This window comes from Lepus europaeus, chromosome X (genome assembly GCF_033115175.1).
Source record: "Lepus europaeus isolate LE1 chromosome X, mLepTim1.pri, whole genome shotgun sequence".
Lineage (NCBI taxonomy): Eukaryota > Metazoa > Chordata > Mammalia > Lagomorpha > Leporidae > Lepus > Lepus europaeus.
Window position 1 is genome coordinate 15,425,916 of NC_084850.1, and position 18,360 is coordinate 15,444,275.

An 18,360-nucleotide genomic window follows, 5' to 3' on the forward strand; every position below is an offset into this window, starting at 1 on the left:
GTAGACCTTTCTAGGAAAATTACTATCACTTTTATAATATAATGCTGTCAGTGAAATGGGAAATAAAACCCTGTTCAGATCATGGGACACCTCTTTTAAAGTATATTGCTTTGCTCTAGCCAGTGTTTCTTATCTCTCTTTACACTAATAAAAAATTGTCTGGTAATCTAGAAAATAATTTTTGGATGAGAATTTCTCTCTTCTAAGTAGTGATTGATAAATATCCAAGGCTCTTTTGCTTGTCAATGTTGGAGACTGAGATGTTGCTGCTGAGATAGAACTTTTACCTACAGGGAAATCTTCCAACCCTAACATAGGGCCTGCATAGGCCTTTATAATTCTTGTACACATTTTAAAGCTTTGATGGATAATATTACAGTCACTGTCTTGCAGTATCACAGTGGATACTACATTATATCCCTTCCTCTTAAACTGTTTACCTGTCTACAACCACAAATTCAATTGAATTTTTCTTATAAGTTCAACATTTAGCCTCACTTCTTATCATGATCTAGTTTTTGTAGGCAAAGTTGAGGAAACAAACCTTTTCAGGATGAGGAGAAAATATTCTGTGCTACAAGATACTGATAATTTTAAATGATGAGAGTTTAAAATACACAAGTTACAGACACAAATCAGGTTTTTTGAGAGGAGTAACAGAATGATATGAGATGGGACAATAATGGAAGCCAGGCCACTAAAGTGCTGCTTTGAACTCTGAAGGAATAAACCAAGCCTTTCTAATGCTTGTTTTGCCACCTCCCATGGAAGTATACAAACTCTGCAAGCCACAGTTGGCCCTCTTCCCATGTTCTGGGAAACTTTGCAAGGATCACAGGGCTTGGTACAAGTTGCTTGATAATCTGCAACATTCTCTCTGTGATTTAGCTGCCATTGTGCTAGCAAATTTCCACATGTCAGTATGCAGATGGTCCCATCTTTCCCTCCAGCCTCTGAGGTTTGTAACCTATACTTTTTTCTGTTCTTTTTTAGCTGGATTGTGCTTTGAAGTCCTGGGGCCTTCTTTATTCTTGCTTTTTATTTACATATGTATTTTTGTCCATTTCCTGAGGGTAATCAGAATTGCTTAGCTGGATTGGCAGTCAGCCTCACCATTGCTCCTATCTATAGAAGTACCTCCCTATTTAGAGTTTTGAAAGTTTAACTGTTTTGAAAGGAATGAAAGTTGATGTGTAGATATGGATAGTGAAAGTGAAAAGTAACTTTTGATGCCTTATAGATCAGTGTGCTTAGTTTACCTCTATGTGTATATTGTTAGGCTCTACATGAGGAAAGATAATTGTTAATGAGGAATGTTCCAAAGAGTAACTTAGCGTCTCAGATTTCTTTCTATACTTGGAATAGCCTCTGAATCATTCAGAACACTTTGTTGTCAAATCCCGAATCACAAAATGTTTATACATTCTTAACCCATCAATTCTATTAACAACCCTGTAGGAAAGCCGCATATCATTCTTTAAAGATAGGTTTCTGTAGCCCAGAGATCCTTAGGGTGAGGATATAATTGGGGAGGAAGATCAGATTTAGAACATTTAGAATCAGTTGTTCCTTCCTAGTAAAATAAACTGCTCAGTGGATCATATTGAGATAATGAAAGTATAACTCCGAGCTTCTAAAGAAGGCATTCTTAATACAAGCCCTTGTTAGTGTTTTGTATTCATTGACTTAGGTGTTTGTGCGGGTCTCAATGTCCATTTCTTTATTTTATTTTATTTTTTAATGAATGTTTTTTAATTTAGTAAATATAAATTTCCAAAGTACAGTTTATGGATTACAGTGGCTTCCCCCCCCCCTATAATTTCCCTCGCACCCCCCCATCTCCCGCTCCTTCTCCCATTCCATTCACATCAAGATTCATTTTCAATTATCTTTATATACAGAATATTGATTTAATATATAGTAAGTAAAGATTTCATCAGTTTTCACCCACACAGAAACACAAAGTGTAAAATACTCTTTCAGTACTAGTTATAGCATTACTTTACATTGGACAACACATTAAGGACAGATCCCACATGAGATGAAAGTACACAGTGACTCCTGTTGTTGACTTAACAATTTGACACTCTTGTTTATGGTGTCAATAATCTCCCTAGGCTCTAGTCAGGAATTGCCGAGGCTATGGGAGCCTTTTGAGTTCGCCAACTTCAATCTTATTCAGACAGGGTCATAGTCAAAGTAGAAGTTCTCTCCTCCCTTCAGAGAAAGGTACCTCCTTCTTTGATGGCCTGTTCTTTCCACTAGGATCTCACTGGCAGAGATCTTTCATTTAGGTCCTTTTTTTTTGACCAGTGTCTTTGCTTTCCATACCTAAAATACTCTCATGGGCTCTTGAGCCAGTTCCGAATGCCTTAAGAGCTGATTCTGAGGCCAGAGTGCTATTTAGGACATCTGCCATTCTATGAATCTGCTGTGTATCCCACTTCCCAAGATGGATCATTCTCTCCCTTTTTGATTCTATCAGTTAGTATTAGCAGACACTTGTCTTGTTTGTGTGATCTCTTTGACTCTTAGACCTATCTGAGCCATCAATTGTGAACTGAAATTGATCACTTTTAATGTCCATTTCTCATCACAGTTTTTCTTCAATTAAATGTACTGCCATCAAATAATACCTAATTAGAGACAGTCTTAGGGATAACCTTTGTATATTCATTTGTCTTGGTAAAATGTTTCAGAATTTCAGTTAATAGGACTTTCATTAAGTTTTAGACAAAACAACACAACACATACTACCTTAAGTTTTGTTTCACTCCCTCTGCCAAAGGTGGGAAAGAGAATTTAAACTTAATATGTTGCAGTAAAAGCAAAATCTGAAAAGTGTAATTTTAAGGATCACTTTAGAGTTATGACTGTAAATTGCATATCAGGATTATTCATCTTCCTTTGTTTTAATGAAGTTGGCTAGGAAACCTCAGCGATTTGACCACAGAATGTATTGTAGCAATTTTAACCAAGAAGTTTAATACATTGGATATATTCCCTGGCACTGTAGTGTTCTCCTCTCTGGCCTCCTCTCCCCCCAACTCTATAAGGAAATGCTGACTTTTGGGAGCATTTTATAAAGTTTTGATGACATTTTCTTTCAATTTTGAGCTCATTTGTTTTTTTGAAGACTACTTATGCTATTCAGAAATACTGTTGCTTCAGAGAAAAATATACCAGTATTAAATAATTGCCAGGTCTTCAGCTTTTAGTAAGGATTTTTAAATTCATTTTTGAGCATCTACTTTTATTTCCTATAGGAACTCACAGAAAGTAGTTGTGATCAATAAAAATAATGAAATTGACATGAATCACATCAGATAAGATTATTTACTGATAACCTGAGTAGCTTTGAATTATATCAGGGCCTGCAACCCTCGTTATCAATTATCTGAATAACCAAATAAAGTATTGAAGGACTATCTCATTTTGTGAATAACTTAAACCCTTTCTGAGAGTATAAGTTGAAATTTTGTTCATTAAAAGGAAAATTGTTTAAATTACTTTAATTACTTAAAAAATGCAGTATTGTGGCTGGCATACTAAAATATTGTAGGATATTTGTTAAGGGCAACCACTGATTGAAAGAGAATTATGGCAGTAGTTTTCATCCTGGGATGTAAGTTAGAATTGTCACCTAGAAAAATTCCAGAAAAATATTAAATTTAAAAATTAAAACCCCCAGGTATCAGTATGGTATTTAAAACCAGTGTATGGGGCTGGCACTGTGGCTCACTTGGTTAATCCTCCATCTGTGGCGCCGGCGTCCCATATGGGTGCCGAGTTTTAGTCCCGGTTGCTCCTCTTCCAGTCCAGCCCTCTCCTGTGGCCCGGGAAGGCAGTGGAGGATGGCCCAGGTGCTTGGGCCCCTGTACCCGCATGGGAGACCAGGAGGAAGCACCTGGTTCCTGGCTTCAGATTGGTGTAGCTTCGGCCGCAGTGGCCATTTGGGGGGTGAACCAACTGAAGGAAGACCTTTCTCTCTGACTCTCACTGTTTAACTCTGTCACATAAATAATATATATATAAAAAAAAACAGTGTATGGCCAGGATTAAGAATCACATATCTATGGTTAAGTGGTATATTTAAGTCTGCCAACATATGGAAAGGAGAGAGAGGTAGACTTTGTGTCCGATCCTATGTCAGCTTTTATACTGACAGTCTTGTATTGAGGTTTCTATTTTTTCCTCAGTTCTTATCTAGTCACTGGTTTGGAGAAAATCAAGAAACAAATTTTGCTCCCAGCTACATGACTAACAAAGACATATGAATTAATATGGTACTAGTTAAAGAAGCATCATTTGCTATTTTGAAATTTTTTTATAAGTTATATTTTTTAACAGTACTCACTTCATTGAATGGTGGTGGTAAATCAAGGGTACAAAAGGGTGAATTTTTTTATCTTGCGAAGGTATTTAGGTTCTTTCTCCATTAATTCATGTATTATAAATGTATTTTAAAATATTTTCCATACATTTTATGTAATATTTGATGTGATATTAAACGAGTCAGTACAAACATTTCTAGTTAAAGCAGCACTGTTCCTAAGGACAATTGGAAGGGAAGCACTTCAACACAAGATAGACTCCTAATGAATTAAAAAGTATATGAGGTGGCAGGAATGATACTCACTCTGCAGACTGTGTTATAACATCCAAATGGGATTTTTGAAATGATCCCTATTTGGAGTTTCTCACTCTTGGCAAATGAAACTACATTATTCAGAATCACACTAAGTAACACCACTGTTTTTTTTTTAACTTTTATTTAATGAATATAAATTTCCAATGTACAGCTTATGGATTACAGTGGCTTCCCCCTCCCATAACTTCCCTCTCACCCGCAACCCTCCCCTTTCCCACTCTCTCTCCCCTTCCATTCACATCAAGATTCATTTTCAATTCTCTTTATATACAGAAGATCAGTTTAGTGTATATTAAGTAAAGATTTCAACAGTTTGCCCTCACATAGTAACACAAAGTGAAAAATACTGTTGGAGTACTAGTTATAGCATTAAATCACAATGCACAGCACATTAAAGACAGAGATCTTACATGATATTGTTAAAAAATTGATTAATTTTCTATGTAATTTCCAATTTAACACCAAGGTTTTTTTTTTTCATTTTCAGTTATCTTTATATACAGAAGATCGATTCAGTATATACTGAGTAAAGATTTCATCAGTTTGCACCCACACAGAAACACAAAGTGTAAAAATACTGTTTCAGTACTAGTTATATCATTACTTCACATTGGACAACCCATTAAGGACAGATCCCACATGAGACGAAAGTACACAGTGACTCCTGTTGTTGATTTAACAATTTGACACTCCTGTTCATGGCGTCAGTAATCTCCCTAGGCTCTAGTCATGAGTTGCCGAGGCTATGGAAGCCTTTAGGGTTCGCTGACTTCGATGTTATTCCAACAGGGTCATAGTCAAAGTGGAAGTTCTCTGCTCCCTTCAGAGAAAGGTACCTCCTTCTTTGATGGCCCGTTCTTTCCACTAGGATCTCACTGGCAGAGATCTTTCATTTAGGTCTTCTTTTTTTTTTTTTTTTTTTTTTTTTTTGCCAGAGTGTCTTGGCTTTCCTTCTTTGCCTCTTCTCGCCACTTGGAGAGACACTCTGGATCATTTAGTTTTAATTTAATCAGTGACCCCTATAATTCAGGGGAAAAGTCTATATTGGCAGCATAGGAATCATTCTGCTTCACTGAGCTTCTACCTTCTTTGCCTCTTCTCTCCACTTGGAGACTGACCCAAGAATTTGCATGAAAGGTAGCTCTTCCTTTTCTTTAGCTTTTATTTTTGTGCTTATGTGAAAAACAAAACAGCCATATCAATATTAGATTAAAGGTTGCGCATTGCAGTGTATATATGACTTGCCAAGTTCTGTTTTTTTAAAGATAATTTCTATATTTGAGAGGCAGAGTTACAAACAGAGGGAAAGAGAGAGAGAGGTCTTCCATCTGCTGATTCACTCACCATATGGTCACAATGGCCTGTGCTGGGCCCATCTGAAGTGAGGAGCTGTGAACTAGGAGCTTTTACCTGGGTCTCCAAAGTGGGTGTGGGGTACAAGCACTTGAGCCATCTTCTTACTGCTTTCCCAGGCCATCAGTAGTGAACTGGATCAGAAGTGGAACAACCCAGACTTGATCTTGTGCCCATATGGGATGCCAGCGCTATAGGCAGACTGAACCTACTAAGCCAGAGCACTGGCCCTTGGACTTGACATGTTCTATAATTCAGATTAGTACCTTGTAAAGGTCAGTTCTGTTGTGGAAACTACAGAGAGGCCTTAAGCTGCAACATAATGCAGGAGTAGTGGTGAAGCCAATAAACTATACATTTGGCAGGTATGTTCAGTTTAAGTTTTGCAAAATTAATATTATGGAAAACTTAATGTTCTTGTCAGTAAGCTTGTCAGACTCTGTATATTACAATTCCAACCAGAGAAGTCAGATCCTGAATCAATGCTACCATTCTGGTAAAGGTGTTGTTTACTGGTTTCAAGGAACTGTTTGCAAATTTATTTGCCACTTTTAGCTTGTGAAGAGCCATAGTTAACCAGATGTTCCAAAACCCTGTCTTTGGGCAGACAAGGCAAATAACTAAACTGTCCAGCACAGAAATTTACCCTTTGCAGATCTCCAGGGATCCTTCAAATTTCCATAGTCCATGGCAGGGCAGTTTTCTATAAGTCTCCCTTTATCTACCACCTGAATCTCTCACCTACTTCAGTTTATCCTACTTACTTTTTGAGTGATTCTCTATGAATTTGGGAAGCAATACTTCACTAAATAAGTATTTCTTTTTTTTAAAGATTTATTTATTTGAAAGAGTTACACAGAGAGGGGAGAGAGAGAGAGAGGTCTTCCATCCGCTGGTTCACTCCCCATTTGGCCACAATGGCCGGAGCTGCACCGATCCAAAGCCAGGAGCCAGGAGCTTCTTCCAGGTCTCCCACAGGGGTTCAGGGGCCCAAGGACTTGGGCCATCTTCTACTGCTATCCCAGGCCATAGCAGAGAGCTGGATTGGAAGTGGAGCAGCCGGATCTCGAACCGGCGCCCATGTGGGATGTCAGCGTTTCAGGCCAGGGCATTAGCCCACTGTGCCACAGCGCCGGCCCCTAAATAATTATTTCATAAACTTATATTAAAATGGTGAGACAAAGAGGTTTTTATCTACATTTTAGAGTGGTTTTGAAAGTAAGAAATAATTTACCATATCTACATAAGTTAGTCTTGTTTTGACAGGTTCAGAATGGAATACATCCAAGCACAGTAGACATGTTGAAAACTTTGCAAACTCTAAGTATCTTGCTTGAAATGGTTATATTGAGAATAAGGATTTACATCTTTGACCTATTTTAAAAGATTTATTTATTTGAAAGAGTTACACAGAGAAAGAAGAGGCAGAGAGAGAGATCTTCCATTTGCTGGTTCACTCCCCAATTAGCTGCAAGGGCTGGAGCTGAGCCGATCCGAAGCCAGGCGCCAGGAGCTTCTTTCAGGTCTCCCATGTGGGTGCAGGGGCCCAAGGAGTTGGGCCATCTTCTACTGCTTTCCCAGGCCATAGCAGAGAGCTGGATTGGAAGTGGAGCAGCCGGGACTCCAACTGGTGCCCACATGGGATGCCGGAACTGAAGGTGACAGCTTTGCTTGCTACGCCACAGTGCTGGCCCCCATCTTTGACCTTTAAATAGATCATTGAAAGAAAGGATCTTGTGGCTACATGTTTTAAACATTTTGTGTTGAGGAATTACCTTTAAAAAATTAATGGACAAATATATATATATAAAATAAACAGGTACTGGTTTAAATCATACTTCCATTGACTTAATTATTTAGTAATATCAATCAATAATATAGTGACATCAAAGGAGATTAACACAGATTCATACAATAAAATGTACTGTTCCTGCTTTAAGAAAATAGTAAAACTTGAGCAAATTTAAAATGTAAAGTAAGTTAGAGTCTAACCTTCAAACTTTTGAGTCAATAGATAAACTTTTTGAAAATGTAAAAGGGGCATTAAAATATATTTTGTGAAATGGGACATTAAGACAATAGGCTCTGAGAGATTTCGAAGAAAATTCTTTTCTATAAAGCCAAAGAATGACAGAATTTCTTTGTAAAGATAATCATTCTAGGGCTGATGTTGTGGCATAGCAGGTAAAGCTGCCACCTGTAACGCCAGCATCCCATAAGGGCACTGGTTTGTGTCCCTGCTGCCCCACTTCTAATTCAGCTCTCTGCTAATGGCCTGGGAAAAAGCAGCAGAAGATGGTCCAAGTGTTTGAGCCCCTGCCACCCACATGGAACACCTGGATGAAGCTCCTGGCTTCAGCGAGGCTCAGCCCTGGCCATTGCTGACAACTGGGAATGAAGCAACAGATGGAAGATCTCTGTCTATCTCTTTCTCTGTAACTCTGACTTTCAAATAAAGAAAGTAAGAAATAAAATCCATAGGGGCCAGTGCTGTGATCTAGAAGGTTAAATTCCACCTGCAGTGTCAGCATCCCATATGAGTGCTGGTTCAAGTCCTGTATATACCACTTCTGTTCTAGCTCTCTGCTAATGGGCATGGGAATGCAGCAGAACATGGTCTAAGTACATGGGCCCCTGCACCCAAATGGGAAACCTGGAAGAAGCTCCTGGCTTTGGCCTTGCCCAACCCCAGCCATGGTGGCAATTTGGCAAGTAAACCAGCTGGTTGAATATATCTCTCCATTAATAAATGTAGCCATTCTGTTTCTTACCTGTATACTTATAAGTAATTATGTGTGTTTGGGAGTAATTTTTACTTGATTTTTGCTGTCTAGTAAGATAGTTGATATTGTCATCCTCAGGACTTGTATAATAATGAAATATTCCCAATATGACCTTTTCTAAATAGTGTGTTGCTGTGAAGGCAATGTTTGAAATTCATTTGAACTGTGAATGAAAAAATTGTTTGGCTATAAGGTGGGCATTGGGTATAGCAGGGCATCTCTATCCCCTATCAGACAGCCTGAGTTCTAGTCTCAGCTCCACTTCCAATTCCAGTTTCCTGCTAATGGGCACTCTGAGAAGCAGCAAATGAAAGGTCAGGTACTTGAGTCCCTGATTGAATTCCAGACTCTTGGCTTTGGCCTGACTCCACCCTGGATCTGTTGGACATTTGGGGAGTAAATCATCCAATGGAAGATTTGTCTCCGTCTTCCTGCCTTCCAAGTACATAAATAAAATTTTAAATGGAAAAATAACCTGAAAAAAAATCCAGTCTTGTTTCTGTAGGATATTGTCCAAAAGGTTCACTGGAGTGAGTTGGCAATAGACTGATTAATAGGCCAAAAGGTACATAATTTTGTTAGCATGCACAAAGGGGAATCACAGTGTGATTATTCAAATAATTTGATAAACTTCAGATGCTTATATATCCTTCACAAGGGAGGGGGAGATGGAGAATTTAACAGTTGATGAGTAATAAATGACTTTATGTGAATGAGTGGGTGGACTAAATGCTTAGAAAGTAGTTAGTAAATGATTCTCTTTGGAAATTGAATGGGAGGAGATGGATAGTAGCTCCTGACAAACTCTTGTCCAGATGTGGTTACCTTGTTCAATTTTATTCCTGCAGATATGAGTTTAGTTAATGAATACACCAAGAAGGTTCCAGACGTAATTGTTTTCTTCTTTGGCAGTCTGGTCTTGGGGTAGATAAGGGAATATCAGAGTAAAACTATGTCTGGCATCTGCTTCTCTGCAAAAACCTTTAATTTAAAATAATCAGCATACCAGTGTAACATATTTTGGAGGTGAATTTCTTGAGGCTCCTGTGGATGTAAAATTGCACTATGCCCTTAGAACAGTTGGTTCAAGTGCCATTTTTACTAATCTTCACTAAGTCAGCCACTAAGAGCTTAGTGGATTTTGGATTTCCTATCTGCTCTCTCTCCCGAGATTATAGTCAAATATGCTTAGACAAGAATTTCTTCCTAGCTTGGTAAAAGTGTGGAGAGATGTGGTGAAAGGCTGACTTTCTCTCTTTCTCTTGTTCAGTGTGCTGGAGAAGAGAAACGAGTTGGTACACGCACAGTGTTTGTTGGCAATCATCCAATTTCAGAAACCGAAGCTTACATTGCACAAAGATTTTGCGATAATAGAATAGTCTCATCTAAGGTAAGTTCTTTTTTTAACTCAGTAGATGTTCATTTACTAAGTCAAATAATGCATTTTTTATGCTTCTGAGGAATTGGTATATGTAGAAAAATACATATGTATTTATACAGGTCATATAATAACTATGGCAATTATTCCCCTGAAAAGTAGTTTATTAAAAGCAGCCAATAAAGGGATGGGGTGGGGTGGCATTGTGGCATAATAGGTTAAGCTACCAACCTGCAATGCTAGCATCCCATATGGGTGCCAGTTCATCTCCCAACTGCTGCACTTCTTATTGAGCTCCCTGGTAATGGCCTGGGAAAAACAGTGGAAGATGACCCAAATAGTTGGGCCCCTGCACCCGGTGGGGGACCTAGATGAAGCTCCTGGATCGTGGCTCCAGTGTGGCCCATCGGTGGCTGTTGCAGCCGTCTGGGGAGTGAACTGGCCAGTAGAAGGTCATTCTCTCTTGCTACCTCTTTCTCCCCACTTCCTCTTAACTCTGCCTTTCAAATAAATACATAAATCTTAAAAAAATTAGAAAAACAGCCTAAGATTCTGCTTAAAGACCATTCACTTGCTTTCCATTTTAATTCACAACACCTGCTAATTATAAATATTAATTTTTTAAGCCTGATGTATGCTCAACCTAGGCATTATTTACCTGTGCAGAGCTTCCTAAGTTTCCCTTGGATGGTTGGGCTAGAATGTAAATGATTTGCATTCTCTTGGAGGGAGCTGTCTGGGTATGATTTTCATTTGCATCTTTCAGTTACCTATCTGGCCCTATTTCTCAAGTACATTCCTGGATTCTGAAGGATACATTCTGCTCTGTAAGTTGCTTGGCCTGTGAACTGTTCTTAAGACATCAGTCAATGCAACTGAATAATCAACTTACTTCAGTGTAATATAGTGCTAAGAGCTGTGGCTTGGAAATCTGAACACCTGCCTTTAAATCCTGGCTTGACCATTTACTCACTGCATCACCTTGGGCAAATAAATAATTCTGAGTCTGAATGTTTTCATAGGTGAAATGGGGCTAATACTACATATGTAAAAACACTTTTTATAGCTCGTAGTACCCTGTAGTTACCATTCTTCACAAATTAATTTGCTAATTTTTGTCCTTCACTGACCAGGCTGAGTGCAGCGTGCTAGATGGCTGGCCCAGTGTCATCTCTTGTATCATGGATCTTAATCATTTTCCTTACCTTCTCCTGCAGCCTAATGAGGCAGAGTTAAAATGTTGGTGACATTTCTTTCACTGCATGCTTGCAATTACTTTGGACCTAAAATACAAAATCATATCCTTCCTTAAAAACATACAACATTTTGGTTTTCAAACATGCATTTAATATCTCCTTTGGGTAGTGACACAGTAGAGATTATGTTTAACTAAGACATTAACTTGTAAAGTATGTATGGTATAAGTGAAAGCTATGTTGTCTAAGTAAGCAGGCTTATGGGCTTATAGAACATTGTGAATATATGTGGATAAAATGCCTGTGTCCTGTTAATGATATACCCTGTGGCAGAAATTTTATCTTCAGCTAGAGGTTTACATTCCTTTGTTCAAGACAGTAAGTAATCCTTTCACTGGAAACTTTTACTTACTCATGGGTATCTGATTAAATAATCAATATACTAGATCTTTGACTCAGAGTCATGGATTTGTTGTGTTGAAAGAAACAAAGATACAAAGTATTCAATTTGCTGACTTTACAGATGGACAAACCAAATCTAGAAAAATTAAGTTAGTGACATAGTCACCAAAAAGTGATGAACCCAAGAGAACTATGTGATAAGATATAATGGCTCTGAATAAAGAACCCTTTTTACATCATTGTGCTATTTACACTCCTTTGTTTTTTCTCTCTCCTTTTGCTTCAATGTGAGATATAAATATTTTACAGAGAATTATTTTCTGTAGTATTTTATATGAAAGATGATAAAATGTCATACAGATGGTGAAATAATGATAATCATTTAGTTGCAATATATTGTGTACTTGATTTTATATTCTTCACTTTTGTTGGTAGGTAAAACAACAGAATGAAGGTTTTTTTTTTTTTTTGTATGGAGTAATTTTTAAAAATAGTAACCCATGATACAAATAAAATTCTATTTGTAAACAGATATAGATTATAGATACAGGTACAAATAGCACACCGGGTTCTAGTCCCGGTCGGGGCACCGATCCTGTCCCGGTTGCCCCTCTTCCAGGCCAGCTCTCTGCTGCGGCCAGGGAGTGCAGTGGAGGATGGCCCAAGTCCTTGGGCCCTGCACTCCATGGGAAAACAGGAAAAGCACCTGGCTCCTGCCATCGGATCAGCGCGGTGCGCCAGCCGCAGCGCGCCTACCGCAGCGTCCATTGGAGGGTGAACCAACGGCAAAAAGGAAGACCTTTCTCTCTGTCTCTGTGCCACTCTACCTGTCAAAAAAAAATAAAAGAAGTTTACATTTGTGGATAGCGCTTTGGGCGTAGCAGGTAAAGCTTCCACCTACAGTAACAGCATTCCATATGGGCTCTGGCTCAAGTCCCAGCTGCTGCACTTCTGATCCACCTCCCTGCTAATATGCCTGGGAAAGCAGAGAAAGATCACCCATGTCCTTGAGCCCCTGTACCCACGTGAGAGAACCAGAAGAAACTCCAGGCTCCTGGCTTTGGATCAGCTTAGCTGTGGGTGTTACAGTCACTTGGGGAGTGAACTTAATGGAAGATAACATGTTCGCTCTCGTGCGCTCCCTCTCCCTCTCTCTCTCCCTCTCCCTCTCCCTCTCCCTTTCTCTTTGCTTTTGCTTCTCTGTAACTCTGCCCTTCAAATAAATAAATTTAAAAAAAGAAGTTTACATTGCTTTTTAATGATTCATTTATTTATTTTGGAAGTCAGAGATAGGTCTTCCTTCGTGTGATTCACTCCTCAGATGACCACAACACCCAGTGCTGGGCCAGGTCGAAGCCAGGAGCTTCATCCGGATCTCCCACATGGGTGGCAGGCACCCAAGCACTTTGGCCATCTTTTGCTGCTTTTCCCCATGCCATTCGCAGGCACCCAGATCAGAAGTAAAGCAGCCAGGAGATGAACTAGCACCCATAAACTAATACATTTTTATTTATTTCTCTGTTATGTGTTTACCATTTCTTTTAATTAGGTGCCATTTAGTGGATTTGCTTTTTCATAAACACCATAGAGCTGAAAAAAAGGGGAATTGGCAGTATAATAGCTTAAGAAACAAAATGCTCAAGGGACTGGGACCATGGCTCACTTGATTAATCATTTGCCTGCAGTGCCGGCATCCCATATGGGCACTGGGTTCTAGTCCTCATTGCTCCTCTTCCAGTCCAGCTCTCTGCTGTGGCGTGGGAGGGCAGTGGAGGATGGCCCAAGTGCTTGGGCCCCTGCACTGCATGGGAAACCAGGAAGAAGCACCAGACTTCGGATCAGCGTAGCACTGGCTGTGGCGGCCATTTGGGGAGTGAACCAATGGAAGGAAGACCTTTCTCTCTGTCTCTTTCTCTCTCTCACTGTCTGTAACTCTACCTGTTAAACAAATTAAAAAAAAAATCTCAGTACTGTGGCTAGCGCTGTGGCTCACTTGGTTAATCCTCCGCCTGTGGTGCCGGCATCCCATATGGGCACCAGGTTCTAGTCCGGGAGTAGGAAGTGGAACAGGAGTTGGGGTGGGAGGTCAGGATTGGGGGGAAGAACTGCTATATTCCTAAAGCTGTACCTTTGAAATTCTTAGTCATTAAAATCATTAAATAAGTCTTCTTCTTTTTTTTCTTTTCCATGGTATCTTGGCTTTCCATGCCTAAAATACTCTCATGGGCTCTTCAGCCAGATCCGAATGCCTTAAGGGCTGATTCTGAGGCCAGAGTGCTATTTAGGACATCTGCCATTCTATGAGTCTGCTGTGTATCCTGCTTCCCATGTTGGATGGTTCTCTCCCTTTTTGATTCTGTCAGTTAGTATTAGCAGACACTAGTCTTGTTTGTGTGATCCCTTTGACTCTTAGACCTATCAGAGCCATCAATTGTGAACTGAAATTGATCACTTGGACTAGTGAGATGGCATTGGTACATGCCACCTTGATGGGATTGTATTGGAATTCCCTGGCACATTTCTAACTCCACCATTTGGGGCAAGTCCGATTGAGCATGTCCCCAATTGTACATCTCCTCCCTCTCTTTTTCCACTTTTATATTTAACAGGGATCACTTTTCAGTTAAAATTTAAATACCTAAGAATAATTGTGTGTTAATTACAGAGTTCAACCACTAGTACTAGAACAACAACAACAACAAATACTAAAAAGGATAAAGTATTACATTGTACATCTAGAGTCAGGACAAGAGCTGATCAGGTCATTGTTTCTTATAAAAAAAGAAGAAGACCTAAATGAAAGATCTCTGTGAGTGAGATCCCAGTGGAAAGAATGGGGCCATCAAAGGAGGAGGTACCTTTCTCTGAAGGGAGGAGAGAACTTCCACTTTGACTATGACCCTAGTGGAATAAGATCAACGTCAGCGAACTCTAAAGGCTTCCATAGCCTTGGCAACTCATGACTAGAGCCTAGGGAGATTACTGACGCCATGAACAAGAGTGTCAAATTGTTAAGTCAGCAACAGGAGTCACTGTGTACTTACATCTCATGTGGGATCTGCCCTTAATGTGTTGTCTAATGTGCAGTGATGCTATAACTAGTACTGAAACAGTGTTTTTACACTTTGTGTTTCTGTGTGGGTGCAAACTGATGAAATCTTTACTAATTATATACTGAATCGATCTTCTGTATATAAAGAGAATTGGAAATAAAAAAAAAAAACCCTGGTGTCAAATTAGAAATGGCATAGAAAATTAATTAATTTTTAAAAAAAATATTATGTAGGATTTCTGTCTTTAATGTGCTGTACACTGTTATTTAATGCTATAACTAGTACTCCAACAGTATTTTTTTCACTTTGTGTTGCTATATGGGGGCAAACTGTTGAAATATTTACTTAATATATACTAAACTGATCTTCTGTATATAAAGAGAATTGAAAATGAATCTTGATATGAATGGAAGGGGAGAGGGAACGGGAAAGAGGAGGGTTACGGGTGGGAGGGAAGTTATGGGAGGGGAGAAGCCATTGTAACCCATAAGCTGTACTTTGGAAATTTATATTCATTAAATAAAAGTTTAATAAATGGAAAAAAATCATTAAATAAATGCTTTCTTAAAAAAAAAAAACACACACCATTCAGTACTCCTGTTCTACTCCTACCAGTATCAGAGTCAGTATCACGAAGAGAAGCCATCTTCTTAAAGAGAAATGATAGGAGAATGTAGCAGCCCATGTCACTGGTGATACTACCTGAGGGAGAACCTTGTGTACCACCTGAACTTTGAGTCCAGCCTGGAGTGCCAATAGAGAGCCGCGTGCCCAACTAACCCCATGAAATGAGAGCACACTGCCTGCTTCCCATCCCCTCCCCCCAGTTCCACCAGGGTTCCTGGAGAGTAGCAGGGAGGAAGTGCCATCTTAACAAAGTGAGTACAGGCTGCCTCAGCTCATGTGCATGTACTAGAATAGAAGGGAGGAAGTGCCATCTTAACAAGACGAGTACAGTCAGTATAGTCTGCCATGGCTCATGTGTGTGTGACTAGGGGATTTTATCTGAGGGATAAATCTGCAGTTCCCACTGATTCTGAGCCTGACCAGGAGTTTTGCAGTGGGCAGTGCCCCCACTTAAGCCTGTGAGGCTCTTTCCTCTCCTCTATATTACTGGTGACTGTACTCAAACTGCCAAGGAAGAACACTAACAGGAAGCCGTATTTGGAAACGCCTCAGCTATCTCTGTGGACAGAACAGCCTCACGGGACTGAGAGTGGATCCCCTGCTCCCTGTGATATGGGATTCATATAAACTAGGACTGTGAGAATTTTGTGACTGAATGATAGAGCATGCAGTGTAGCTGGGACTTTGGGCAATGAGAGTGCCTTGCTTCAGAGGCTTCAGAGTGCCTGGGGTGGGTCATTGCACAGTGTTCTGTGCTCACACTGAGGACTGCACAGATCTTTGTGCAGTTCAGGTGAATGCATGTATGGGGTGTGTAGCCAATGTGGGCTCACCCTGGGCATAGATCACCTTGGAATAGAGATGATGCAGTGATCACACCAGCTAATGTCATCATACCCTCCCTCCTGCTGACAGAGGAGATCTACCACACCCAATGTGGGTGTCAACTTGGACTCTTGAACTATCCTGAGCACTGACCAGAGCTCCCTGGTCCCACCCTGCACATGCCTCTGAATATCCATGGAAGGAGCAGACACACCACTAAGCCACAGAGGCATATTTCAAAGATAACAGCCACCAGAAGAGAAAAGCACCAAGTGGTTCCACAAATGCCTAAAAATAAATGTAAAAACATGAGAAATGTGAACAAGGAAGACAGTATGACTCCCTCAAAGGAGCAAAACAACACTTCTGTTTAGAATGTGAAGACAAAGAGTTTGATGAAATGCCTGAAAAGGAATGCCAAGAATCATAATAAGATTATGCAAAAACAAAGAGAAGGAAATTTATAAGTTAAAGAAATCCATAAATAACATGGATGAAAAATTACCCATGAGATAAAGGTATTGAAGAAAAATCAAACTGAAATATTAGAAATGAAGAATTCAGTATGTCAAATATAATAGAAATTCCCAACAACAGACTTTGTGATGCAGAGGTAAGAATATCCAAGATAGAAGACAAATATTTGGAAATAGCTCAGTCATACAAAAAAATTGAATAAGAAAAATGGAAAATTGTGTTCGAGATATATGGGATACTATCAAATGTCCTAACATACATGTCTTAGGAGTTCCTGAAGGCATAGAAAGAGAGAATGGATTAAAAGGCCTATTTAGTACAATGACCTGATCAGCTCTTGTCCTGACTCTTGATGTACAATGTAATACTTTATCCTTTTTAGTATTTTTTTTTGTTGTTGTTGTTCTAGTACTAGTGGTTGAACTCTATAATTAACACACAATTATTCTTAGGTGTTTAAATTTTAACTGAAAAATGGTTCCTGTTAAATATAAGAGTGAGAAAAAGAGAGGGAGGAGATGTACAATTTGGGACATGCTCAATCGAACTTGCCCCAAATGGTGGAGTTAGAAATGTGCCAGGGGATTCCAATAAGTGGTAGGTCTATATTCAGATTTCTGAGGTGTCTCCATACTGTTTTCCACAGTGATTGCACCAGTGTACTTTCCCACCAACATTTTACCTTTTTCCTCACATCCTTGCCACTATTTGTCCTTTGTTGATTTCTGTATGATTGCCATTCTAAACCCTACACCAGAAAAAGATACAACAGAGAAAGAGAACTATAGATTAATATCTCTGATGAACATAGATGCAAAAATCCTTAACAAAATATTAGCTAATCGAATCCAGCAACATTTCAGAAAGATCATTCACCTGGACTAAGTGGGATTTATTCCTGGTATGTGGGATGGTTCAACATTCATAAATCAATCAATGTGATACATCACATTAACAAACTGAAGAACAAAACACATATGATTATCTCAGTAGATGCAGAGAAAGCACTTGATAAAATGCAGCATCCTTTCATAATGAAAACTTTAAGCATTTTGGTTATAGAACATTCCTCAACACAATCTAGGCAATTTGTGATATACCCATGGACAGCACCTTATTGAATGGAAAGAAGTTGGAAACATTTCCCCTAAGATCTGAAAACAGACAAGGATGCCCACTCTCACCATTGCTGTTTAATATAGTCCTGAAAGTTCTAGCCAGAGCTATTAGGCAAGAAAAAGAAATCAAAGGGTTTCAAATTGAGAATGAGGAAGTCAAAGTATCCCTATTTGCAGATGACATGATTCTATATACAGGGGATTGAAAACACTCCACTGAAAGACTATTGGAACTCATAAAAATTTGGTAAAGTGTCAGGATATAAAATTAATGTGGAGTGGCTGGCACCATGGCACAGTAGGTTAATCCTCTGCCTGCAGTGCCAGCATCCCATATGGGCGCCGGGTTCTAGTCCCAGTTGCTCCTCTTCCAGTCTAGCTCCCTGTCTTGGCCTGGGAAGGCAGTGGAGGATGGCCCAGATTCTTGGGCTCCTGCACCTGCATGGGAGACCAGGAGGAAGCACCTGGCTCCTGGCTTCGGATCGGCACAGCGTCAG

The 18,360-nt window shown here is 39.5% G+C and overlaps 1 protein-coding gene across 3 annotated transcripts in view; it reads left to right on the top strand.

Annotated features, from left to right (window-relative positions):
- The window catches only part of ATP11C (ATPase phospholipid transporting 11C), a 224,656-nt gene that overhangs the window by 98,087 nt on the left and 108,209 nt on the right, over positions 1 to 18,360 (top strand). For all 3 annotated transcript variants that reach the window (XM_062184317.1, XM_062184316.1, XM_062184315.1), the window contains one exon: positions 10,058 to 10,177. In XM_062184317.1, coding sequence (XP_062040301.1) covers positions 10,058 to 10,177 — 120 coding nt within the window. The remainder of the gene's footprint in view (positions 1 to 10,057; positions 10,178 to 18,360) is intronic.